The 27,749-nt window shown below is 27.4% G+C and overlaps 1 protein-coding gene and 1 long non-coding RNA gene across 2 annotated transcripts in view; one reads left to right on the forward strand and one right to left on the reverse strand.

Annotated features, from left to right (window-relative positions):
• LOC142327082 (neuronal acetylcholine receptor subunit alpha-5-like) overlaps window positions 1-27,749 on the reverse strand; it is a 52,403-nt gene that overhangs the window by 15,296 nt on the left and 9,358 nt on the right. The window contains exons 2-5 of the mRNA XM_075369917.1: window positions 18,282-18,427; window positions 17,065-17,109; window positions 8,458-8,567; window positions 468-681 (exon numbers count right to left, since the gene is read on the reverse strand). Of these exons, the coding sequence (XP_075226032.1) occupies window positions 468-681; window positions 8,458-8,567; window positions 17,065-17,109; window positions 18,282-18,427 (515 nt within the window). The remainder of the gene's footprint in view (window positions 1-467; window positions 682-8,457; window positions 8,568-17,064; window positions 17,110-18,281; window positions 18,428-27,749) is intronic.
• LOC142327083 (uncharacterized) lies at window positions 3,993-25,913 on the forward strand. The gene is made up of 3 exons (XR_012756902.1): window positions 3,993-4,152; window positions 9,821-10,036; window positions 25,502-25,913. It is a non-coding gene; the product is annotated as an uncharacterized LOC142327083 (long non-coding RNA).

The following is a 27,749-nucleotide window of genomic DNA, read 5'->3' on the forward strand; positions in this document are numbered from 1 at the left end:
ATTTAAAATATGTCTTAACTTTGTAACAGTTCTTAGTCTTTAGTATTTCTTGAAAAAACATTTAGCCAAAAATGTTCATCCTGTACTAGAAAATTACAACCTTCTTTACTTAGAATTATGGTTGTATCTATGCATTTTTTAAACAATTCAAAAAAATATTTTTTTAAATTTTATTATCACCATTTAGGAATTATTTTAAAAAAAATTAATTTTAGCCTAATGCTTCCTCTTGAGTATGGGAGCCCCAAGTGAAAAAAATTCAAAAATGGATTTATAACTTGCTTTACTTGCATAGCTTGAAAAATTATGCAATTCATTAGTGGCTGTTTAGTGAAAACGAAATATTTTACATGATGTCAAGTCTTGTATTTTGCATTTCTTTCCATGAAATCTGAAATAGGAATTTTTCATACCATCTTTAAAAATCTGATTGCTGTAAACCGTATATACAAAGAAATATTTCTTACCCCATTTTCTTCTCTCATAGTAAGATTAATCTGCTGTCCAGAAAAAGTCCAAGAACCAAAGTATAGATGACATGATTGAGTATCATATGGCCACCAAGTCAAATCTAAATCACAAAAGACTGGAAGTTGTGCTGGTGGAACCCATATTACGGTGCCATCATAAAATACTAGACAATGAGTATTTCCATAATGATCAATATTGTTTGCTTGTGCACTGTAATCAATAAAATTGTTATTATATAGATTACATCAAAAAAGTAAGTCTAAGCTTAATCTTTTCCTGGAAGTGAGAATATATGCATTAAGATAGAATTATAAAAAATTCTTACTATAAAATTATAAAGTAATATTTATTTACATATAATTTAAAAAATTTACACTTAGAATAGTTTTCAAAAAAATATTAGAAATACCCATATAATATTTTCAAAATATTTCTATGATGTATTCATTCCAAACTATAATCCTGGTTCAGACCTTCTTTTACATTGTTTTTGAAGAATAAAATCACAGTTTTGAATGTTTTTTATTCAGTTTTTCTTGAATAAAATTTCTTTCAAACTCCACAAATAAGTCATGAGAAAACTGTAAAGATAGAGATGGTCAAACAGTTACGTGGTTGAGCAATGAGCACTCGGTTTTTAGGTGAAAACAAACAAATAATTCATAGGTTACAACTAAATATAAATCTACAACTTTTAGAGATTTTAACATGAACATAGTAAACAAACAGATTTTCTTTACATTACCAAGACAAAAAGCAAAAAAAAAAAAAAAAAACTTAGTTTTACTGTTGCTGATTTACAAATTTATTTATTAAATTTTAAGCCATTTAATCTATTAAACTGTTAGTCTAATGCAGAGTAATCTACCAATTCAGTTCTGATGAATGCGAACTGTTTGTCTTACAGCTTTTGAGACCTGATTTGGGTTCTCCATCAAAAATTTGGGGAACATCTTTTGGGGAAAAGTTTGATTGAAAATTGGGGACCCTCCAGAGGTGGTTGAAGTTTAAAAATGATGTATTTAACAAAGTATATTTAAATTATTATTGAACCGTGTTTAATTAACTGTTGTTTTTATTATTAAATTTTTTTAATTTTCCAGTTCTCCATAAAAAATTAAATAGGGAGGACATCTTTCAAGAACTTCTAATTGAAACAATGGGTTCCCTTCAGAGAGAGTTGAAGTTTAAAAATGGCATATTTAACATCAAAAATATGTATAAGAATAGTACATGCCCAATATATGCTCAATACATATATGCCCAATACATGCCATATTAATATATTTTTGTAAAGGGGTTCGAGTTCTGTTGATTCACACAACTTGAAAAATAGAGAGTTGAATGAGAGAGATAAAAGTATGTCCATCTGAAATGGTAGATTACCCCATTGAATCCACTTGCTTACTTAACACTTGAAGATTAGATAGAACTCATTACTATAATATACTTGTTTCACACAAACTCAAGTCATGATGTTGATTCAGTAAATAAAATAATCAAAAATAAATGTTACAGTACATAAATAAGAATAACTAAAACAAAGCATGTCATACCAGAGAGTAACATGAACATGGAATGTTTAATGAATTGACTGAGTATGTTTATGAATTGACATAAACCTTGACTGAGTATATACTCAGATATAGGATAGTTCAAATCTGAAAGAGCCACAAGTTCTGTAAGCTTCTCAAGTGTTAACCTCAAAGTGATTTCTAAAATAGCCTTTCAACTCTCGAATAAGTGTTCAAAATCAAAAGCTTGATCTTTATCATCGTCAGCTAAACTTTTCAGGGGTTTTAACAAAACCATTTTGGGTTGTCAGCAGATAGGAAATACCACTGCAGACATGAAATGGCCAATCGGTGGAGAGCTGAACATCTTCCTCTTATTTGTCTTCTCAAATTATTTGGGTCTGTCTGTTGACAATGCAGGCACGTTTTTTTTAAAAAGTGCCTGCCTGATCATTATTCCGACTAGATTGATTTGCCACATATCTATACTTAAAAACAAGTGTTCCAATTGGCTGCTTTCTTTCAACTTACAGTAGAAAAGTCTAATGACAATGTAAGCAAATAACACTAGTATTTATTAAAAAGACTTGCAAAAAAAAAAAAAAAACGAAAATTAGAAACAGAGATACTATATATTATTTAGAATAAGGAATGAAACAAAATAAAATTATTGTTCACAGAACATAATCATTGACACAATGCCCCTGGAATATATAAACTATTTAGATGACTTACTTTTGAATTAATGGAACTTGTTCATCATAGATGTTTTGGAAGTAATTATCAGTGCTTTCTGCAATGGAGTATTATTTGCTTATGGTATCTATCTTAAAAAGGTAAGGGCTTATGAAGTTCATAAGTACATAACTGAACAATAGATTTTATTTTAGTTTGGTACCTTAAATATTTCGTCCAGTAAGAACTTTAAACCTGTGACGATAAGCTTTGGAAGGTCTTTGGTACAACAGGCTCAATTGATTTAGAAATTACTTTGTATTTAATCATTTTAAGGTAGTATCATGCTTCTTCATTTTTTCAACAGATTTAAATTAAACTGTTTTGACTGTGAAGTGCTCTCTATTGAAAACTTTAGAGGTACAGTAAATATACATAAGTAACTTACTGCAAAAAAATATAATTGAATTTAGACAGTGATCTCAACTGAAATCACAAATACACACTACAACCAGTGTAGATATTTTTATATACAAAGAAGAAACAGATTTTAATCAACCGAACAGTATTAAATAACAGCAAACTAAATAAAAATTCAGATTCCCTTAGATTGAATGGACTTTTTGATTACATCATAGTGGTGTCTTGCTTAATAAAAATGAAGCTGTGACAATAACTTGAAAAAAAACCATTATCCTACAGAAGTTAGTCATGAGAGAGAGTGAATTAGTTGCCATATGTTTGTAAAAACAATTTTAAAATCGTTTTTTCGATTTGTCATTAAACATTTATAATTTTATTTAAGTTTTATGAAAGTTGACGTGACTGATTCACTTATTTAAGCTAGTTTAGTTAGTTGTAAGTTGACTTGAGTAGGTTATTCGACTTAACAAAAAAGTTTTTTTAAACATTTTAAGTTTGATACCATTTCAATCTAAGTATTTAAATCTGGATTATATTACCTAGATGAAAAAAAAGTATTTAAGAATATAACATTTTATTCCCACAGTTACACAGCGAGAAATATTTAGGCTCATTTTGTTTAAACAACAAACTGTGTTAAATAAACGATTACTTGTCAAAGTTTAGGAAGTTCAGTTGCAGCGCACTGACGGATGAGTTTATAAGACAGGCGACTGGTTTCTTGCTGCTTACGAAGGCCTGACACAGCTTTCCGTTGTGCCAACATTATTTCAGATATCCAGATAGATTATTGTGCATCTGTTGATTTACGCTTTCTAAACTTTGACAAGTAATACGTAATATTAGCTTTTCTGTAATAATAGTGTTGTTTTTGTACAAGATCTGAGAAATGAGAGCCATAATGTTTTAAAAGACATTTTGGTAATTCACATTCATAATACTTTGTCGTATTCGTGTATCTTTAATGGTTATCATGACGTCATATCAATCCTGCTGCTTACATCAGCTGATATGCAGACTTGTGTTAACTTGTTCGTGGAGTATTGCGCGACTTAAGAGAAGTTCGAAGGTGCGTGAGTTATCTATTTTTAAGTATGTATGTATGTTCATCTGCAGGTCCCGAATTCGAATCCCGATCAGGTATGGCATTTTCACACGCTACAAAAATTGTCATTCATCTCGGTCCCGGAGGTTAAAAAAAAGTATGTAGGTGCTGTTTACAAAATGTATATTAAGCGAGTTGTAGTTTTGAAAATAACAGTACATAAGTGCAGGTAGATTCTCTATGGGAAGGTACTCGGTGTTGATTATTATATATACTTTATTACAATTACATTTATTTTACGCGTTTATTAGGGTGAAATTTAATCGTAGGTGAGTATAAACATAGTGCCTTGGTTCGTGTAATCCGTTTGCTGAGAAGGTTTTTATTCATAAGATACTTAATCCTACTGCTTTATAATTTTTTTCGTGCCGATACTCTTGCGTTACTGGTTTAATAACGCCACTTTATTCAGTTATTCATCTTAGAAATATATATATATATTTCTAAAGAGAAACCCGCTCTTCATTATTGTTTGATCTCTTTCTCCGGTGTATTAACTTAAATAGATTATTAACAAAAGTTAATTTTAGTAATATTTAATCTAATAATCTGTGGTGAATATTAAATTAAAAATTTCATAACTTAGTCTATATCTGAATGTACCAGATTACAGTTATAATTTTTTTTCATATTTATTAGTTTATTAAATTGATTAGTTTTGTTTTCAAGAGAATATGTATTGAATCACACTGGTAACATTAAATGTGTTATTTAATACTATTTTATTAGTACATTATAACTGAAACTATTAATCTTTGTATGCGACACTCTGTGTTTTGTCTAAGAAGAACATAGTTATTTGAGGGGAAATTGTGGCTTATATTTGTTAATTTATTTAAGGTTTCAATTAAACTGTAGTATAAAAGGTATATAGTGATGACTTTTATATTACTTCAGATCCTTCTTTACAATAGCATGCTGTTGTTATGGAATCATCAGGTTATGAGGTGAGTAATTAACTGTCTTGCTATTTTGAACATTTTATTGCCCTTGACCATGAAAATTATGTAAAATAATTTTATTTGAAACAAAATTAAATATTAAAAATATAATGAAGTTTTTTTTCACCCGTTTATAAATATTTTTATCTTAATATGGACAGTTTTCGTTAGTGTTAATACTTATTAGTTTTCTAGTACCTTTTTTTGTTGTATTGTGATTGTAGTTAAAGTTTTTGCTGATAAGTTTTATTGACTAGCTTAAGTTTTGTTAAATATTAAAAATTCATATTTATAATGGTTAAAAACTACATTATGTTTGTTTAGCACATCAGTCTCGTGCATTTATATCTAGATATAGTCCCAAGTATGTTGGGATATATCCTTTTTCATTTATATTTATAAGAATTCATATATGTACATATGTAGCACATTTAAATTTCTAGATTTTGTTAATATTAAAAAGTACCATTAATAAATAACACATATTGCTTCTTGGAGTATATATAATCAAAAGTGTGTAATATTTTTGCATTTATATAGCTTCAAAAAATGTAGAATGAAAACTTAAATTCTCAACATAGAAACATAAGAGTCATCAATATTTTCCGATCATCACATAAATGCAAATCACAAATCCACCAACATTGATAACAACTTAAATAATTTACACACAGGTAAAGACTGTCACTAACATACTCGAACATTGTGATTTAAAAATAACTTAAACATTAAAATCTAAATCCAGCACTTATTTAAAGTACATTCTGAATGTATGTAAAAAAAGTTGAAAAAAAAATGGCTTTGATAACAGCAGTACCAGTTAAGTGGCTACAAAAGTGACTGACCAAAAGCTATGACTTTAGTTTTGAATGCATAATAGTTATTAAGTTCAGTTTGTTTTGCCATTAATAATTGATAGTTTTACATATTTATCGCATTAAACAAAAAACACAGCAGTAATATAGTTTGGTGTTATGGTTGATGAATGTATTTTACAAGTGATATTTTCTTTGTTTTGAAAATTATATTTTACTTTTTTTAATTTTGTAGTTTTTTGTCAGATTTTTATATATAATCTTGTTCAATATGTTGTCTAGTGTGGATTAATGAAAACAATCTATGAATTCTTTAAAATAGCAAGTGAGATAAAAAACTCATAATTATATAAAAAATTCTTCAAATTGAGGATTCTTCATCAATTATAAACCACTATAAATAAATTGCAACCTTTATATAAATCGGTTACTCATGACAGTTATCAGATGATGGTAATGTGTTACTTGATATAATATTTTGTAGCTGATTTGATTCAACAATTTTTTTTTGTATAAAACTTTTACCTTGTGTTTGTATTTTTTTTTTGAATGATCATATATAGAATTTTATTAATTATTTAGTGTACTATATTTTTTATTATGTCTTTTTTTATTGTTCTTTATTTTGTGTTGGCATTAAGATGTTAACTGGTATATATATGTGGTGTAAGCAATGGTATGTGTAAGCAGTGTAGTTGGACGTTTAGAGTGTGATTCTTCTGTGTAATATTTAATTAAAATTATGTTGATTTGCCAAAATTACAATTTCTGATTGCTGGGGTTTTTTATGAGGTCTAATTAAAATGATACTGTTTAAATATATCCGCATTTATTTTAAAATAATAAATTAAATTTATTGACCTTAAAATAGTTCTCTTTGAAAGCTACACATTGTTGGAGATGGTGCTCCCACTCTTTATAGCAGTGCTGAAAATCGCTAACTGGAATCACTTTTAGTTGATTGGAAGTAGCTTTCTCAGTGTCTTCCACTGCCCCAAATTGGTGATCTTTGAGATGTGTCTTTATTTTGAGCAAAAGAAAAACATACTGCCTCAGATCAGATGAGGAATGTGCTGAGGAGCCAGAGAAATGCCCTTTTTTGTTAAAAATTCATTCACATATTTTCCTGTGTGACAAGGGACATTATCATGGTGCGGTATCCATGGGTTTGTATGTGTGGCTGCATGTAAACAACTCTTTTTATTCTTTTAAGACTCACAATAGTAAAACTGATTAATTGTTTGTCTTCGACTCACAAATTTCTTATGGACAATCCTGTGGGTGTCAAAAGTGTAGTTGAGCATGCATTTAATCCTGGGTTTGAAGTTTTTAAATTTGAAATTTTTAATGGATTCATGGCCTTTCAAAAACACCTTTTGCCGTTTGAACTCTAGTGACTTCAATAAACATACTACTCATAATAGTGATGTTACAAAAAGATCAGTGCTACTACTTTGAGAGTACTGCGATCAGGTGAATTGTAATATGATCTTGTGCTAACTACTCTCTGTCCGTTCGTGAACACTGCGGTTTTTATCAACTCCTGCATCATAAAATACAAATATGAAATGCGAAGCAATGTGCTGTACTGTCAACATCCCAGTATAATATTCTTTGGTCCAAATTACAAGTGATTGTCCAAGCAGCATACCAGTTTATTGTCACCTTACAAATTAACACTACTCATCCGTCAGGAGCTACTATTACTTAATTATAAATTGTGGAATACTACTTAAGGAATGAAGTTAACGTTAGCATCAACACACCTGTAAAAAATAATTTCTGTAATATAAATACCAATTTCATTTTTTTTTCATTTCAGTGGTGGTTACAGCACTGATAGTACTGATTAGAGATCATTCTCAAGTCTGTGTTGGAGCAGCATAAAATTATTGCTACTTTTTGGTCAGAGCAACTTTCCAGCCAGCACTTCTCTACCAAATGAGTATATCACTACCCCCATAGACCTCTTTCATTTTTTTAAAAGTTTGAGTGGCATTTTCCCTGAGTTGACATGAAACTTTATTGGACATTGTTGCTCAAAATTGCACTTTCTATTTTTGTGGTATCCAGAACAGAACCATATCATAAAAATACATGTTAAAAATAACCTGGTGACATTAACAAGTTGAAATACTGAAGGGCCTTGAGATAACTAAACATAAGATGAAGGGTGAGACTGCAGTCTTGCTATACTGTACACCACTCCAGCAGTTTCATTACTTATTTACAAACCTCATAAGATGTGATCATAATACTTACAGTGAAAAGAAAAAGTTGGTCTACCTTTGTTGAAGTTGTGTTTTTTATTTAACATTAAAGTATATTTATAAATAAATATGCGACATAAAAATCTCAATTACAGTTGATTTAAATGTATTTTCTTTTATGCAACTAGATTGTGCAAAACATAATTTTCATATCTTTAGTTGGATTAGTCAAAAACTAATCATATTCTTGTTTCTAATTTTTTCAAATGTTATTTTATGTTATTGATCAAAATATTTTCTTACCTGTTGTATAGTACAATATCTGGTTGCCATATTTCATGATCAGCTATGTGTAGAACCTGCAGCCCTCCATATTCACTCGCATTCCATTTCAGTTTTTCATCTATCCAACCCTGCATCACATTTCTGTGATTATATTCAGATCATTTTTAACTGAAAATATTTCAGTAAATAATTCCAGTATTTATGAATGTTTTCTAACCTATGTATATCATTTTTTCAAGAAAAGATTTTAATAAGTTAAGTATTTTACTAACCCTCTATAAGTGCAATATTTGTCATAATGCCAATATTGTAATGACTTTGATATGAGTTTTGTTGTTAACTCTTCACATGCTTACGTTGAAGTAATTTTGTTTTCTTATTTTTTTAATACTTTTACACGATTTTTGTTAATATTGTTAATTGCAGTGAAATCTCTCTAACAATACTTTAGGAATTATATTAAAATATTACTATTGATGGATTTGTTGTATAGAAGTGGCAAATATTATGTATTGTACTTTTGTTTTAGCTTTTGTATGATGTCTGAAGTTGGAATCACTTTAAACAAAAAAAATAAATAAATAAAAGCACTCATTTAATAAAGCCAAGTTATTAATATAATTTCTTATTATCATTTCTACATTTTTTGTCTTATGTAAGCATAAATACTAAAAAATTATTAATATTCTTGTCTGATTTTAATAAAAATATTAACTGAATTCTTATGAACTGCTAATAAATAAATTTTGTTTTATGTTAAAATTGTTAGAGAAAATTTATATCTGGAAATCTTATTTATTTCCATTTCTCTATATTTCATTGGAAGACTTTTATATTGATTTTATAGAAAATCTGGTAGAGGTTTAAAATTGTGTTTGCTTAAAGGGATTTATTATATTGATTTATCATTCTAGTAAGATTTCAGTTCATTAAATAATTACATTAAAAAATTATTGAAGTTAACATATAAACAATATCAAAACCAATTATTTTAAAATTTTAATACTTTACTTAAGTATATTAGGATATTAAAAAGCTGTAATTTGAAACTTAACTAATTTCAACTATAAAAATTGCAGTAGATTAAGATACCTTGATTGTACTTTATTTTCTAAAAGATCAATCTGCTAATATGTAGGCATTACCATTATTATTTACGCAACTGAAACATATCCTTTAGTAATTGCTCAAAGGAAAAGTAGTTGCTTAACGTCTTATAAAAATATGTTAACAATATTAAATTCTTAAATTTTATCAGTGAAACAGGATGTACACCTTTTGTTTGCTTTTTGATGATGTTGGTCCTGCCTGGGGTGACTGTTCATTGAGGTGTCCTATAACAGACAGCTTGGGTAAATTTTTACTAATTTTTTTTTTACAGGTCTGAAGACTTTCTTCTTGTGATTATACTCTTTCTATTCAAGTGAACAGAAATTAGTTGTTGATAATCACTTTTTCTAAAAAAACAGTTTCTTCCACAAACTCTGAGATCACATGAGTTGGCTGGACAGATAATTGATGAAATTATGCCACTGATGTTTAGGATTTGTACAGATCATTGATATCCGTTAGCAACAGTTTATTGCCAAATTTTAAGGTAGCTATGAAGTGATGAGGATACTAAATTTTGTTTTATCTGTATCAAAATATTTTGTTTTATCTTCTTGAAATTCAAAATCATCATTTAATGTTTAACTTTCTTCATCCAGTTTAATTTGTAAAATGTTGAGAAATTTTTAAATGAGTTTCTCACAAGTAAAGTTATATATTTTTTAAATAATCCATTTTTGTATGAAATAGAAAAAATACACGCAGTTACTTAATTAAGCCAGTTCTCTAGGAAATACAAATTGGTTACAACTAAACAATACATGTACGCTGCAGAAGTGTTAACTCAGTGTAATGGGATGACATGTAAAATATGGTTCAGTAAACTACAAAAGTGAAAATTGTCAATCTCTTCCCATCTTAGAAAAATATATTATTACTATGCATCGTTTATTGCACTGACAGAGGGTTAAATAAAATATTACTTTGTACTAAATTGTGCTTATAAAATATATTTGATCTTTTAATAATTGAAATTCAGTGATGAAAACTTTTTAATTAAATATTTTACTGCTCAAATAAATTTTATGTTTTTTGTATGCCGTTTTTTAAATAAAAAAAAAAAAAAATAGACAATAAAAAATAATATAGCAGAAACATTACAAAACTGTAAGAATTATTTTCAGTTCTGGGCAGCGTAATCATCCCTTTCAATATGATAGTTCCAGAAAACTTCGAACGATCACATAGAAGAGCATTCTTGAATTTAAAGTGCAATAGAAAATTTGAAGTGGGATAAAAGCCTTACAAAGCTATGTTTAATAAAACTAATTTCCATATTACCTAAGTTAAAAACATAGTGTACAGTTATTATTTATTTAATGAGTGCTAGTAAAGTCAATTCTACTTGCATTTTATTAAAAAAAATATATATATATTATTTACAAAACTTGAATGTAATTGCATCCTGACCCAGCTACTTTTCCACATATTCAAAATCCTTTGCACTGAATTTCTTTAACATGTAATGGGTGAGCTTATGTTTTAATGATTGAAATTGTGAAAGAATGACTGTATAGATTTTTGAAAATTTATTTTGTAAGTAGTTTTCTTCTTTTGAAAAAAAAAAAATTCTCTTAATCAAGTGTTTTTTTTTTTTTCACTTCGTAGTGTATAAATTCATTTCACAATATTTTCTACAATGTGACGGGCTGTTTTGATATATCTTATTGCTAAATTCAACATTTGCACTCATTTATGAATAATATTTTTCTTTTGGTTTTATGTAACTCGAGTTTGGAGCCTGCTATTTTATTAAATTTTGAGACATTTCTTTTATACAAATTAAAGAAATTAGTTCATTCTAATAATATTTTTGTTGTCATATAATGAATTTGATATTTATTTATGTTTAAATTTATCATTTTATCAAAAATTTTAATGGGAAAAATGACAAGCATGATTGGTGTTTGAACCAAAAAAATAAATAATAGTAAGAATTCTTTATGATTCCTCATAATACATATATATTTCATAATTATTTAATATTACATTTTTCTCCTTTTAAGTGATTTTTTTTACGATGTTTTTGATGCACTTATATGAGCCATTTCTGAGGAAAATGATCTTTCCATGGTCTTGTAATTTATTAAGTTTTAGGAAAGTAATAATTTTTATTTTTTTTTCAAAGCTCTGAAAATCATATAAGATGACTTGACAGCCTTTCTCTGAGCATATGTGATGTGTAAATTTACATTTTATATTATAATAATATTAAAATATGTATCTGTGAGTTATATTGAGAAATTGTATAGCTGCTACACTTTGCTGAAAACCAATAAACCTTTTAAATCTGTAAACAGTGTTTAGCAATCCGTGGTGTTGACAAGATGATTATATGTTTTTATTGTAAGTGTGGGTGTGTCATCACAGTGTAATTTAATTAATATTTTGATAAGTTGGAAATATTGTATTAATTGATAAGTGTAATTACTTCATTTCATAGCTAAAGGAAGGCTGGATTTGACAAACCAATGATTATGTTTTATGTTTTGAGGTATCACTTTAAAATCTTATAAACTAGTTCTCATGGTCATGTTCTTATCAATGTATTAAAAAAATTATTTCTACTTAAAACATTTTCAAATTTAATTTAACCTTTTAAATTATATGAGGATGATTTTTAAATATATCCTCAGATATTTAAGCTCTAATATTTATTTTATTTTGTAAATGTATTTATTCAGAGTGTATCATGAAGTTCTCCCAGACTTTCATAACCTATTATACTTGTGAAAATAATAGAAAAATTTCATGTAAATATATTTACTAAAATGCTTTGTTGGCGAGTTACAGCTAGTGAATGATTTTGCTTATATTTTGGCTATCCCAGTGAAATGAGAATAAATTCTCTACAAGTTTTGTTTAAAAGTCTTATGTATTAATTACCTATTTAACAAAGTTATTGTATGTCAAACATTATAAATAGGGGTTTTTTTTACATAATTTATTGGTTTTCACCTCAGATTTCTCAAAAACTACTGCAGATATGGTTTGGGATTTAATTCATTTGATTTTTCAGGTCAAAAACCATAAAAAATTACTAATTCTGTCCCTTAATTAATATCCTAAAAATTTCAGTATGACCTCATCACTGGGGTAGCTTAAAACGGAGAAAATCTTTCACTAGCCCTAGCCATAACTCACAAATAAAGCATTTTATTAAGCATTTTAGCATATATTTATATAAACCTTTTCCACTGTTTTCACAAGTAGAATAAGTTATGAAAATCCTGGAAGAACTTCATGTTACACTCTATATATCTATTTTTAATTCTTTTAAAAATTTATGTAAATCTTCATCTTCACTAAAAGAAAGCCTGAAGACTTGAGAATAGGAATATGTAAAAATTTTAATGGGAAAAATGACAAGCATGTTGGTGTTTGAACCCAAAAATGTCTTCATAAAAGGTAAAACACTGAAATTTAAATATTTTGTAATTATTTTATTTACGATCATTTTAATTAATTAAGAAATACATGCTTTACAGTTTAATTGACAAAGAATCTGTTAGGGATCATCAAATTTCTTGTATAGTCTGTCATTTTATATCAAGAGTTTACAGATATGTTGTAACTTACTTATATGTATTTTTGATTAGAAAGTTCTGTGCCGGCATTTAAAAAAATAGTTTATTGGGTGAATTGTTACTGTCTACCTTTAAATATGTATAAAATTATTGTAGTGTGTGTTTCTCAGATAGATGTGATTTTAATTGTGCAGATAGTGTTTCTACTAATAGTAATAGTACATCTGTTGCCTTCAGTATAAAGTTTTTGGATGCTTGCTAGATGATAATTTTTTATGCTAAAATTGAATTGATATTGTTTGTAGCAATTTAAAACCATATAGTTTTCTTTGGAAATATTATCAAGATTAAGCATATTACTATTAAGTATTTATTTTGCCGTTGTTTATAAAATGTATTTATTTATAAAATTTCATAATACATCTTTGTACTACTTCACAAAGTCAAAATTAGTTTTTAGGACACGCTAATGGGCTGTCAGATCTTTGATGTAGGCATTTATGATTTGTGTAGGCTAATTTTTAGTAATTTACACATTTACATCAATTTTATTTCTAAAGAAAACTAATGCGGAATTCTATATCAAACCAGACAGAATTATTTTTATGTTAACAGAGTATAGTATTTTGACCTATGTCTAAGACTTTATTGCGTTAAAATTATTATATTTTTAAATTATCTTAAAATGTGAAATACACTGCAAGTTTTTTAAAAATAAATTAAGAAATTACATTTACATTAGTGCTAATCATTTTATAAATAATTGTGAATTTTGTGTAAACATGTTTAACAAGAACTTTAATATGTACTAAATTATTTATCAATTTATGGCTTTAAAATTTTTTTTTTTCGTACTGATTTTATTTATTTACTATTTTTTCATATGTGCATTGCTATTATCATATAATTTTTTTTACTAACTTTCAAAGAAAATTATTACTTTCAGTTGCAAGGTGAGATTGGTGGGTGAAATAGAATTTTCTTTACATTTAGAGGTATAAGAGTATGAAAATACCATTCATGTAAAGTGTAATTTTATATTTATATATAGTATAGGCCTATGTATAAAATTTGTGGCTTGAAATGTTTCAAAACTACTTTAATAATTTCATTGAAATTTAGAAATTTTGTTGCAGTGTATCTGAAGTTGTGCATGTGAAAATTTTACGAAGATTGGTTGAGTCATTCCTGAGTTCAATTTAAGATAGACAACAGATAACATAACTTCATTTGAAGTATTTTTTCGATCAGTTGGTGGGATTGGGGAGGTGAAAATGAAATTTTTTTATGTTTTGAATTGCTAGGATTATGAAAACACCATTCATGTCTAAAATTTTGTGGCTTGCAAATCCGCTTAATCAATTTCATTGAAATTTGGGTATGTAGTAGTAGTATATTTGAGGATGTGCATATAAAAATTTGATGAAGATTGGTTGAGTTGTTCTTCAGTTATGCAATAATCATACAATTATATAATCAGTTTAATATTATTCTTGATGACTTGAATTTTCTTTTGTTCCATATTCATTAAGTTTTTTTGCAATCTGTTCTTGGAATCTATCCTTACTACATTTAAGTTTAGTCATGAAATTAAGGGTCTTCAACAATTGTATATTGATGAATTGTAATTGTAAATGAACTCTCAAAAATCTAATTTTTTCCTGACTCTTTTATTTAAAAAAAAAAAAAACTAGCAATACTACATTTAGCAGCATTAAATTCAGAAAAGTAAAATAAGTAAATTGGAAGGAATACAAATTAATGTAATCATTTTGATAGACAATTACGGTAACTAAAAGTGGCAAATAACCACAAACAGTAGAAATAAGAAAGGAAAACATATCACTTTATAATTGATATTTAGAATTGAGAAGTGAGAATTTAGAGTGAGATGAAAAATGAACTAATTACTCTTGCGCTGATTATACTGTGCTGAATTAATGTGCATTGTCATGTATTTGTAAATGAGTTATAATTTAAACATAATGTTGCGGACGATATTTGGTGCACCGTGGTTCAGAAACGCCACTCTTCGCCACGATGTGGGACTACAAACCATTCCAAGAACAGGCGCACGGACTCTTCAGGAGAGCGGCCATGTCCAAACATGGCCATCTCTGGGAAATCTGTCGAGAGGACCCTACTCCACAGGGTGTAAGAAAATGGCCTCATGCTGTACTAGACAAACCACTGTGAAGAGGTGGTATGGGAGTCAAAAAATGACAAACCAGGCCTAGGAGCTTCTATATTGCATAACCTATAAATGGAAACCTCGTGAAAATTACGGCTGTGAAAGTGACCGTTTTTACAATTAAATTTTGTTAAAACTATAAAAACCTAGACAACACCCCCACATCGTTCCACAGAGACCACAATTTAATTCAGTCAGTATATGTGACTGACTCCGTCTGGAGAAGGGATTGCTCCCTCCAAATAACTAGGGCCCCAGTAGGCATATTGCTAGTACTGAAAGGATTTCAGTGGACGGACTGAAGGGGAATCACGCCAGGAGTACGAGTATGGGAGCTTAGTCTCCCACAGACCCAGTAAATAAATTTCACGCTGGTCCATATGGATAGGAACGAAAATGACCAAATCTGTCCTTAAATAAAACTTAAAATCTATAATCGCCACTAAATAACCCGTGAAACCTGCCCGATAATAGAAAGATACAGCAGCAAGGGATTGTTCAGGCTCTGCAATCTGTAGGGAGAAACATTGAAACTCCCGCCATTCTTGCGTTCTGTTCCCCAAGTTATAATTTAAATGTTTTTCAGACTTAATTTTTTTTTTTCAATGAATAGTGTATCTATTTAAATATTTACAATTATTAAAGAATTTGTAATATGTATGTATGTAGTTATTATTATTAGTATTGGTGTAGGAGTGGAAATTGTTATATTTGTGTGGTGAAGGGTTACTGCAGGTTTGTAATCGATCATCACCCAAGTTAAAAGTATGAAGGTCTTACGTGCTTCTGGGGTAGGACAGACCAAATGCACTATTGTATCAAATTAAATACTTTCAAGCATATGAGTTTTTTTTGTTATTTTAGGGATAATGTTTATAAGTTAACATTAGAATATAAAAAAAAGTTATAGTTCTTCAGTGGTGAAGTGATATGTTTTATTTCACCTTCCCTTGTTTTATTCCTGGTAAGTTACATTATATTATAACTTGTATAGAATAAGATATTAAAATAATATTCAGTGAATGCTTGATATCTGGGATGAGAGGAAAGGATTAGGGCATCAAGTAACCTAGTCCTTTCTTGATTATTTGAATCCTTTCCTTATTATTTGCCATATTGAAGTAATGAAAAAGAGCAAGATGATAGTAACTAGAAAAAAAGAAAACAAAAAGGGAAGCTAACACTACAAGACAAAATTCTGTGAGGCAGTAAAATGTTTTAAATGATTTGGGTAGTGTGCTTGTAGGGGGTGGAATAAGATTAGTGGAGAGTTAAGAAGCTTATTAGAAAAAATAAGTCTAATAACTAGTATGACTAGTATGTAGTAAAATTGCCTAGTGTTGTACAAGATGTACTTTATATCAGTTCATACTTATGGTGCAAAGGCTTGCTTATAAAAGGACAGCAGAAAGTAATCTACGCAAGATTTATGAAATTTCTTAGAAGCCTGTTAGGCCTGACAAAATGTATGAGGAATGTTCAAGTAAACAGCTCTCAAAAATATAAAAACTGATTTAGATGTGATTGAAACTGTAAGATTCAGATGACTTGGAGATGAGAGAATGAAGGAAGAAAGAACAGCATTGAGCATGTTGAATGGGAAGATATCAAAAAGATCAAGGAAAAGATGGCCAGATAAGGAAGATAGTATGTGTGTAGAAGTGAAAGGATTATGTTGGAGTCCTGCAGATCTGTGATCCATTACTCAATCCAGGATACTGGGTAAGAGGAAGAAAGAAAGGATTAACATTATATATTATACATAAAAGACAAATGTCAATTAAAAGTTGAACTGACCAATTTATTCCATGCGATCACGATCATCATTGATTTTTCTTCATCCTGTAAATAGTAGAAGAAACAAAATTGTATTTAGATTATTAAAGTAGGTTACAATATTTTTACTAATTAGTATAAAATGGACTATTATGTTAAATAATATTATATATTATTTGTCTCAGGCTATTTTATTATTGATGTAGCTTTGTACTAGTGAATAAATTAGTGAGGTTTATTTGATATTTATTAAAATTGTTTTTGGTGTCATTTAAAAATTCTCAGATAGAAGAAACATATTGGTTTTAGTTAATAAATGACGACTGTCTGGATTTTTATGTTTTTCATTGTTTGGAGTCCCAAAGTAGCACTCCAAATTCTTTTTACATGTACATACATGTATTGTCTATATTTTGCTCTATACCTGGAAAGATTTAACATGATGAAAAAATTTAATATAGTAGCTTGCATATTAGGGAGACTTAAATTTTAAAAATATCACATGAGGTGGTCTTCTTTTTTGAAATTCATACATTTTACTCATGGTTTTTGTAGCCTATCGAGAAATTTCATCAAAATATTATTGGAAATAATTTCATTAAAATATTTTCATAAAAGCCAACTCCACATCATTAAAAATATGATTTTTATAATCTTTTATTATTTTTAAGAGTACTACTTATAAACATAAAATGTGTTTTTGTTATTTTTTTAAGTGTGCATAGTTTTTTTAATGACATATGCATTTAAAGTATCTGAAATACTCGTGCACTAATTATCGTCGGTTTCTTTAAGAATATTTGTTAATTATTACCATCTCTCTGTGTGGTGAACAGAGTGAAAATATCACTTGTGAACTGAATATAACCTGAATTTTGGGTATGGCATGCTGATGTACTGCAGTATATTTAATTCAGTGAAAAACTGTACTTTACTTAGCCTGATATGGATACTTGTTATTCCCGAGAAGAGATACATATTTTTGGGAGTGACATGTGACATGCAAGGTAGTCTACGATACTTTGGTTGTGGCACATATATATATATATATATATATATATATACACACTTCAATAGTAATAATAAAAAATGATATCTCTTTTTTACTTATTCTCATATGTGGCATGGAGTGTCTGAATATACAGTTATCCATTAAGCCAATGTTAAGATGCTTTATTGGTTTATAATTCTATTATATTTACTACCACTACTACTACTACTATTACTTATATTCTTACTATTTCTATATGTTTTATAACAAGTCCCATTTTAACTGTTGTCATGTTAAAATGTTGAGCTGGTCGTGCAAACTTATCATATTTGAATAGTAAATCATGTTTCAATTGATCTGTATACGTAGAATTCCATAGATTCTTCATTGCACCTGAAAACAATAAAAATTCTATTTAAGAACTTTAAAAATTATTCAGATTCAATGTACTATTAAAAATGGAAGGTAAATCTATTTTTACTGTAGGCATTGCTTTTAAGGTGTTTTAAGTGATTGTGTTTATCCCTAAGCGTAAGAGATAGCAAATTACTACATACATAATTTGATTCTTTTGTATAAAAGGGGTAGCCCTGCTTAAATCCATTTTTAATGTGTAATTATAAAAGGATTTTATGAATAGTTAAAATGGTATCAGAATGACTATCTTATCACTGTATTGGTACCATGCACATTCATGAATGTGCGTAACTACACAAAAGTCATATTTTTGGTAGTTATTTTCTATGATGCTATGCAGAACTTACAAGTTTTTAAGTTTTTGTAGGATAGGAAAGAGCCACCTTTCTTTGACTTCCTACTTTGAGTAGATGGTATCATTAATGATACTTACTGAGACCCTGAAAAAACTGTGTTTTGCATCAAGAAAAAAACAGGAAGTTGAATTGTGAAAAATAATAAAACTCCTTCATACACTGGTTACATCTCAAACAAGTTTTTACAAACCTTAAAGGGGGAAGTTTTAGCACATTCTTTACAAAGCAAAGAACTTGAACAAATCCATTATTTCTTGTATTCAGAAAGTTGAAAAAACTCTTAATCTGTGTGATTTTTAATGATGATTATATTGATGATGAACCAACCTGAAGAGGTTGGTTCCAAATGATGATGTGGTTAAGAATTGGACAGGAAATACTTTTTAGGAGGTTTTGTAAGTCAGGTAGAGGGTAAAATTGTGAAATAATTGATGGATGAAGCATTTACTTGATGAAAATCCATCATAACAAAAGAAAATAAATATATTATTTGATTTTTACAAAATCATTTAAAAATTCAGTTATTTCAGTACACAGTACCTTCCTCAGGTGATGCAGAATTTTAGCGGTAGTATTCTGTTTGTATCACTGGAGTTGGGTACTATGTATCAAAATAACCGTTGTAATTTTGTGAAAATCAAATAACAAATGTCTTCATTTTTTTTTGTTGATAGGATTGTGGCTTTTTTTCTTGAATTGGTAATAGTTAATTAAAAAATTTGTTTTCAGTTTTGTATTTTTATCCGATTTACTTTGACTAGTATACTTCTTAAAGTAAAATCTGTGTAACTTGTTCTGTGTCCTTTTTATTTATGGAAAACAATTGTGAATGTTCAGTAGTTAATTAAGGTACTTCTCAAAAGGTCTTTCAGTTGAATGTTCAGATGATGAATTACACAAATTTTGCTGATTGTAACATTTTTTATTTGTATCAACAATAATAACAGATTTATTTATTCATCTTAATTTTCAAGCAACATCTGTTGAAAGAAAAGTTGGCTTTAGATTAATCTAAGTCTTATTATGCTTCAAAATATTATAAGAATAAATCATTGTACTTAATTAATTGCTAAGTTTTGTATACATTTTCATCATACAGTTTAGCTAATTAGAAATTTAAATCTTAACTTCCGTTTTGTAACTGTACCTTTTTAAAACAGTCTGTGTATCTTGATTAATTCTTGTCTGGTTAGTTGTTTATAATTTTTCATGTAGAATTTTTTATTTAATGTTTTAATTGTGGACAATTAATTTCCTAATAAAACTAGGCTTTTTTTATTAAGTTATTATATTTCGTAGGGTGGTAGTAGTAATAGAAGTAGTTACTATATATAATATATTATTCATGCATACAATTTTTTTTTTATGAGGTGGTTCCCCTTCCTTTTCTGTTACCATTATCTTCATAAATATATTGAAGAGTAGAACTGCTCAAGTATTTTGTGCAACAAAACAGCTTACTGTATTTCACTTGACCCAACTAAATGAATAGTTATGAGACTGTTGGGCTACCAAGCATAAAATGTGGATGTAGATCCATTTCCAAGGGCTTAATTAAGACTGACAGATAATGTAACTATGAAGAATATAAAACATTAAATAGAAAAATAACTGACTTCACTTCAGTGCCGTTTCAAAAAAAGGGTTCTTTGACCTAAACTTAAAATTAAAGAAATTACTTTTATTCCTGTCTTGTAGTATTCATAATTGCATTTACTAATGAATTAATTTTAATATCAAAAGTCTATATAATTTATTTACATTTTAGACTTACTAAAATCTATCCATTCTGAGATTATTTAAGTTACTGAGAATTGATTATAACTTTTTTCTGAGGATTTTTTATCAGTATTTTTGTTTCAGTATAGAGAATTTGTATCAATATCAGTGACTTAACAAGAGTTAAAATTAATTTTTTTTTTTAACTCCTTTTCGTGATTTTTGTTTTTATAGCGACGTCATTAAAAACATGCTTAAAAATATTAGAGAGCTGCACTGAGTTCTTAGTTATGATTATCAATCAGAACTGGTGGTTCATTGAATGCTTCTTACTTTATCCTTCAATTTCTTTTTTTTTAAATTAATTGATTTTCATATATTATTCCAGAAGTCTCCTGTTATGTAGTGCAGTTTTCTTGATGTATATCCCATAGCAACTGCATCCCTTGTTTGTGTTATGAATACATTGTAACTGCATCCATGAATCAACAAAATGTGATATTAATTATAAGTCAAAAACAAATTAGTGACTGGGTACAGTATTGGGGAGCCTTTATTACTAAAATCAGTTTATGACTGGCTGGGCCTTGAACTATCAGTCTCTTGAAAGTGAGAGTTAATACCAACTATTTGCTTAACTCTGACAACAATATCCAGTATGCTTTTTCCTGAGGCATACCAGGTCATGAAGACATTAAATTTTAAGAGATGCAATTTATCATTTTGCCCAGGATATTCTTGTGATACTGTTTACTATAGTTGAATTATAAAAATGTATGTTTTGTAAACAAATAAATATACATGGATTATCTGTAAGTGCATTATTTAAATAAGTAAATTTTAAGTAAGATTAATTCATATTGATATTGCCACATTTAAATACAATTCAACCCATTTACCTGATACCACTAATAAAGGTAATTGCATATATTTTTAAAATCACATGCCACAGTAATGGCTTGCTTAGAAATTACTGAGACTTTTTTGATTGTTCAACCAGGGTGAATTTTCAGCCGTGTTTCTTCAGAGATATATAATCTTTTGTCATTCATAACTGGTATAGCTGTTGTAATGAATCTTGATGCTTGAACTACGATGACTAATATGATGCCTGTTATCCAAACTAAAAACATTTAGTTTAGTTTTCACGTGCAGAAGCAAATTGCTTTCTTGTATATACAACTTATTATTTTATGTTACTGGATAATTTTATGGATTACTTTTAAATATTTTCTAATTCTGCTATTTATACTTTATAAATAATTAAGTATTTTGCAATAAAAAGAAATGTTATGGTATATTTTTATATGTTATGAAAATGTAGGCCTTTTTTCAACAAGTATTGTAATTATGTAAGCAGACAAACTGTAAATGATAAATTAAGTAAGATTAACATATGTCTGACATATAAACATGGTTTATAATCTATCATGATTTATCATAAAAGACAAGCCAAGTATTATAACTAGATGTTATAACAGTCCTTAATCAAAACTTTCAACATACTATGGCTAATCGTTTTTGAGTTACGTGAGATTGTATATATACACACTTATGTACATACAGACGTCACGTCAAAACTAGTCAAAATGGATTTAGGGATGGCCAAAATGGATATTTCCATTGAAATCTGAAAACCAAAAAATTGTTCTCACAATAATTCCTTTACTTCGTACAAGGAAGTAAAAATGTAATAATGTTCAAAATATTAGCTATACATTAAGGTGATTAAAATTTCAAAAAAATTGTATTCTACCATCTACCACAATAGATCTTACAAAGACCCAATCGTTGTTAGGTATAGAAGCATAAGTTTTGTTAAAAGAAGAGTTGAATGATTTGGATTTGGCTGTCGCTGTAATTAGTCAATATTCTAGCATTATTTAATCAAGAAATTTAAGTTTGCTTTGTTGTAATTAATCAGTTAGTTTATTTCCATTATTGTTCTCAGATTTTCTTTTTTTTATGTATATATATTGCTCAAAATAATATTTTTTGGTAATTGCTACTATTTTCCATAATATCTAGATATAAGATTTGAAATGTCTGATGAATAATTGAAAAATGTATATAACTATTTAAGAAATAACTGATTGTTTTTGATATTTAATTGTTTTTTTGAGCTAAACTATTTTTTCAGATGAGCTTATTAAATTCTGGGCTCATGTAGTATATGAAAAATTATTTTTTATTTATTTGAATTATATCCTAATTTACTAATTAAGTATGTATTTTGCAACCAGTTTTATCTAGTATCTGTTACTGTCAATCGGCAGTGCTTCATTACTTCCTTGTTATTTAATCAAGATTTAGTTAACGCTTTATGATCTTTATTTGATTGAAGTTTGAGCTAGTTCAATTGCAAGGGTCAGTATTATTGCTTCTAATTGAATAAATGTTAAATCTCATTAAATTAAATCTTTTTTATGTTCATTTTCTGTTTTTGGATTACATATTGATGTTTCTTCATGATCAATGGTTGTTGTACTGTACTGAACAGCAGTCATTCTTTTAATGACCAGTTTGGCTTCAAAAAGACAGAGTATAAGAGAGGTATTATGGTTGACAACAGAAAGTTAAAAGGAAAAAATCACTTGCTGGGCATTTGTTGATCATGGGATACATGCTATAATGTGAAGTGGAATAATTATATAAAATTATTTCTAGTTATTTATAATCCATAGAAGCATCTGGTTCCTTTGACAAGACCAGGAATGAGGAAAATTATAATATGCAAAGGTGTGATGCAAGGATACTTTTGTCTTTATTATTCCACTTACTTATTCATGGAAAAATAAAATAAAAATGGTAAAGGAGGGAGTCAGGGCAACTAAAAATTTTAATTTTTAGGAGTACAAAGTACATTCTGCACAGGTCAATTTGTATATTTAGGGATTTGTGTATAATTTTTCATTAAAATTCAATAATTACTACCTATTAAATAAGGGTTGAGATCTAAAATGTGATTTTTTACAAAAAAAATTACAACTGTTTTTTACTTCCTTGTATGAAGTAAAGGAAGTATTGTGATTGTGAAAAATTTTGGTTTTCAGATTTAAATGAAAATATACATTTAGACTAGTTTCAGCGTGACGTTTGTACGTATATATGTATCAAGGTTAACAATGTAGGATGTTGAAATTTTGGATTTAGGACTGTTGTAACATCTAGTTGTGCACCTCTTCTTTTGATTGAGAGCTTTTCAACTATATATCATAAGTGGTACTTATTTTCATTGGTTCAAGAGTTATAGCCAAATAAAATTTTAATTATAGAATATTTGGATCTTAGGGGAAGGCAACATCGGTTTGAGACTTCATCTTCTTTAATTAAAAAATTTTTTTTTTTTTTAATTTAAATATATTGCTTTATTAATAATTATTAAGCACTCATTGTGAAAAAATCTATTTAAATAAATTTTTATATAAAAATAATAATTCAATAATAACAATAAAAAAATAAAAAAATATCAGACGTTATTAATGAATTAAAATTTTATGACTTTTCATTTAAAAAAAAAAATGTGTATATGTAATTTAATACACGTATAGGAAGTTGTGTGTTAACCACATCACATTTTTTTATTTAAGATTTAAGCCATTGATTTCAGTAAAAATTTCAAAACTGAGTAAGATGTTAACTAAATACTTAATGTGAGGGTTAGTTTATGATAAAAAAAATTCTGCAGCAATATATATAAAAAAAATAATGGATTTTATTAGTTGCCCTTTGAATAAAAGTTTGCAGGAATTAAAATACAATTAAACATTTTATATTACATTTAATATCACATTGCATATTATATATTTTATAATGTAATATTTTTATTTTATTTTATGTGTATTTTCATATTATATTAAAAACAATGGATGTATTCACATTAAAAAGATATTGTTTCACAGAAAAACTGGTTTTTTAAAATTTCTTCTGTGAACAGTGCCAAAACATCAAAATTTTCTTCTAAATCTTTTAATGTAACAACTTATCAGTTCTTTACTTGAAATGATTTACTCTACCATTTTTGAAACTTTGACTAAAGATAGTTATTTAGATAACATATTGTCAAAACTTTCTTCATTTGTTTCATCAGTTTCCATTTCACATTCTCTTTCTGTCAATTCTACAACTTTATTATTAAATTCAACATCATCTAGCTCCAGGAGTTTGTTTTCTCCTCTTGTAAGACACAATCTTCTCTTGGTAACAGTGTCTAATTTCAATTATTAATTCATAACGCCATTTCAAAGTAGGCAAATTTGTTCTTTTTTTATCACTTCTAACCATAACTTTTTCTAATACTCATTTTATGTTTTAGATTAAAACTTTTTAGTAATTTTTTTATATTCATATGCTATTAAAGACTGAACAATTTTCCAGAACTCATGAAATATTAATTTTTATCACTTTTCTTACCAAACAGTTTTTTAAATTACCATTAGTAACAGGCATAAATATAGCATTTATATTTTGATCTAAAGGCTGTAATAATGATGTGGTTACAGGAAAAAATCAAGATAGTCTATATGATAAAAATTACCCTAATTACTTGCTTGTGTAAAAATCAAAATTCCATAAGATAAACTAATAAAAATTAAGAAATCCTATGTATTTATTTAGATGAAAATTATTAACATTTATTTATTCTGTAATTTTAAATTTTAATTATAATTTTTTTATCCAGTATTTTTTATAATCATGTTACATTACACTTAATAAAGCGTTGAGTAATGAGTATTCAAAAAAAAAGATTAATTTTGCTAGCTGCAACAGAACAAAAGTTATAATTTTTTCACCCATTTAAAAAAAGAAAAGAAAAATTTTGTTTAGAAATTATACAAAATAAAAATGAATTTTATTTATACATGTATCACATTTATCTAAAAATTCACAGACTGCAAGTATGTTACATTTTCAGCTTGTTCTTTGATTTAATTTGTTCTTTAGCACTTTCTAACCTTGTTCTTTTTCTTTTCAGAAGATCACATTACCTTGTTAAGACAGAAATGCTTTTACCAGATGATAAATGACTTCTTTTCATGAATGATAAACCAATGTAGTATATTATATCAAAATTATGAATTTAATTAAAAATATAATGTTCTCACAAAATTATTTATATTTTTAATTTTGTCTTTTTTTTGTTTCTTTGTTTTTATTATCAATTTCAAATTAGTTAAAATTCAAAGAATAGAGTTTTGTTTGTTACTTTTTAGTAAATCTTTTAAAAGCTTGTTTTATTTCATATTTCTTTATTGATTTTTTTTATTTTTCTTACCAATTTTATTGAATTTTTACACGAAAATATTGTGAATATCAAAATATATTAGTCTAACATTACAAAGATGATGACTAAAAAACAAATCTTGTGATCTTTGTGTATATTTTAATTTTAAAATAAAAAAATCATTTTTGTAAGTTCCTCTAAAGAAGTTATTACTACAGTACCATCAAAGGAATTTTCTCCAAATTGATCAAACAATGAATCTCCTTCTTTTATGTTGTAAGAAAAAAAGTTTAATAAAAAAAAATAACTATTTTTTGTACTGAGGTTTTTTCTTTCTTTTTTTATTAACTTTTAAAAATTTTAAATTACTTTTTAAATAAAAAAAAACATTTTACATTATTTTTGTACTACTTTCTTTCCTCTTTATTAACAAAAAGGGAAAATCCACTTTTTATTACTGTTCTTTTAATTTCTATGAAATATTTATGATGATTAAACTAATTGTAAACAAAATACTATTTTCTGGATTTCTTTTATGTTACCAAAGATAAATCTGATAAAAATAATATTTTTGGTTATTTCTTTAGTATACTTGTTGTACACACGTGTATTCAAATACATGCATTGGGTGTGATTATATGTGTGTGTGTTAGTATTTGCGATGGGTAATTTATATAAAGGATGATGCTGATAATTTCTACAGGAAGTTGGGGGCTGAACATATTTTGATAATAAAATAGAAGGAAAATAATGCAGTTGTTTATTTTTAGTTTATAACTATTTTATCTGTTTTTAATTTTAATATTTAAAACTTGTTTTTTCCTATCAGTTCTGATTGGTTTTATATTAATTATTATTATTAATTTTTCTTTTTTAATAAGTTTTGTTCTTTTTTTATATTAAAGTTTGCTTGCTCAACAATAATAACTACCCTTCGCCAAACACATAAAATAGATATTTATTTGGATTAGTACATAATTAATTATACATGTGCTATTCTGTGAATAAGAAAAAGTAGCTATCTCAACATTTGCCTGGGCAGCTCTAGAGAAATCATAGTAAAACATTGAACAAAGCGTCACAAAAAACACAATTATTTATAACAAAAAAATAGAAGAGGTTAAGTGCTATATTAATAAATAAGAATAATTAATGTACAAAATAATATTAAAGAAACTATGTGAAGATATTAAATAAATAAAATAAGTGTAAAAAAAAAACAATAACAATTTAGAAGGTGTTGTTGGAAATTATCTGAGCATGTGTTCGTTGCAAAACTTTCACGGGATTTTTATAAGTATCGTTTAAAATTTCTTTCACAGAGTAGAATTGATTCTGTAAAACAAAAACTTTAATTTATTTTTAGATCTTTCTAAGTAGTAGATCTTTTAAATGGGTTTATGTTATTAAAAACACAATAGAAGCATATGAATCCCTTTCTTGTATGCTGAAGTAGTGTACTGAGTTATGAAAAAATAATTCTTTTGTCTTGTTTGATGAAGTTTTTATATCTATATTAATGGTTTTTTTTTTCAATTTGATTGTATGTATTTTGATTTTTAAAGCAGTTTCAGTATAGTTATATTACAGAGGAAAAACATGATAGTAGTGCCAAAAGTTATCTTTTTGTTTTTTGGACTCTAGGGACAGTGGAACGTTAAAAAGAGGGGTAAATTCTGTTTGTTTGTGTGTGTCATGCTTGCACACAGATACATATGTATTCAAATATTTTGGTGTCCCATTGGGGGTTTATGACTTGGAATTAGCTTGACCGGAACTCTCAAAATCTGGAAAGATAGTGCCAATATATTTATGGAGCATTGTTTTTAAAATTTGCATTCAGTGTCCTAAAGGGTGGTTAAAGTCATCAGTGTGTGTAAATGTGAGTCTTCATATTGTACTATATGAAACAATGCATATTTATTCTTGGAAATTTTTCCTTTTTTGGTTGTATATGATTTCTATTATTTGTAGCTGTTTTTCCAGGCCATTTGTACTC

Source organism: Lycorma delicatula, chromosome 6, assembly GCF_047948215.1.
Source record: "Lycorma delicatula isolate Av1 chromosome 6, ASM4794821v1, whole genome shotgun sequence".
NCBI lineage: Eukaryota > Metazoa > Arthropoda > Insecta > Hemiptera > Fulgoridae > Lycorma > Lycorma delicatula.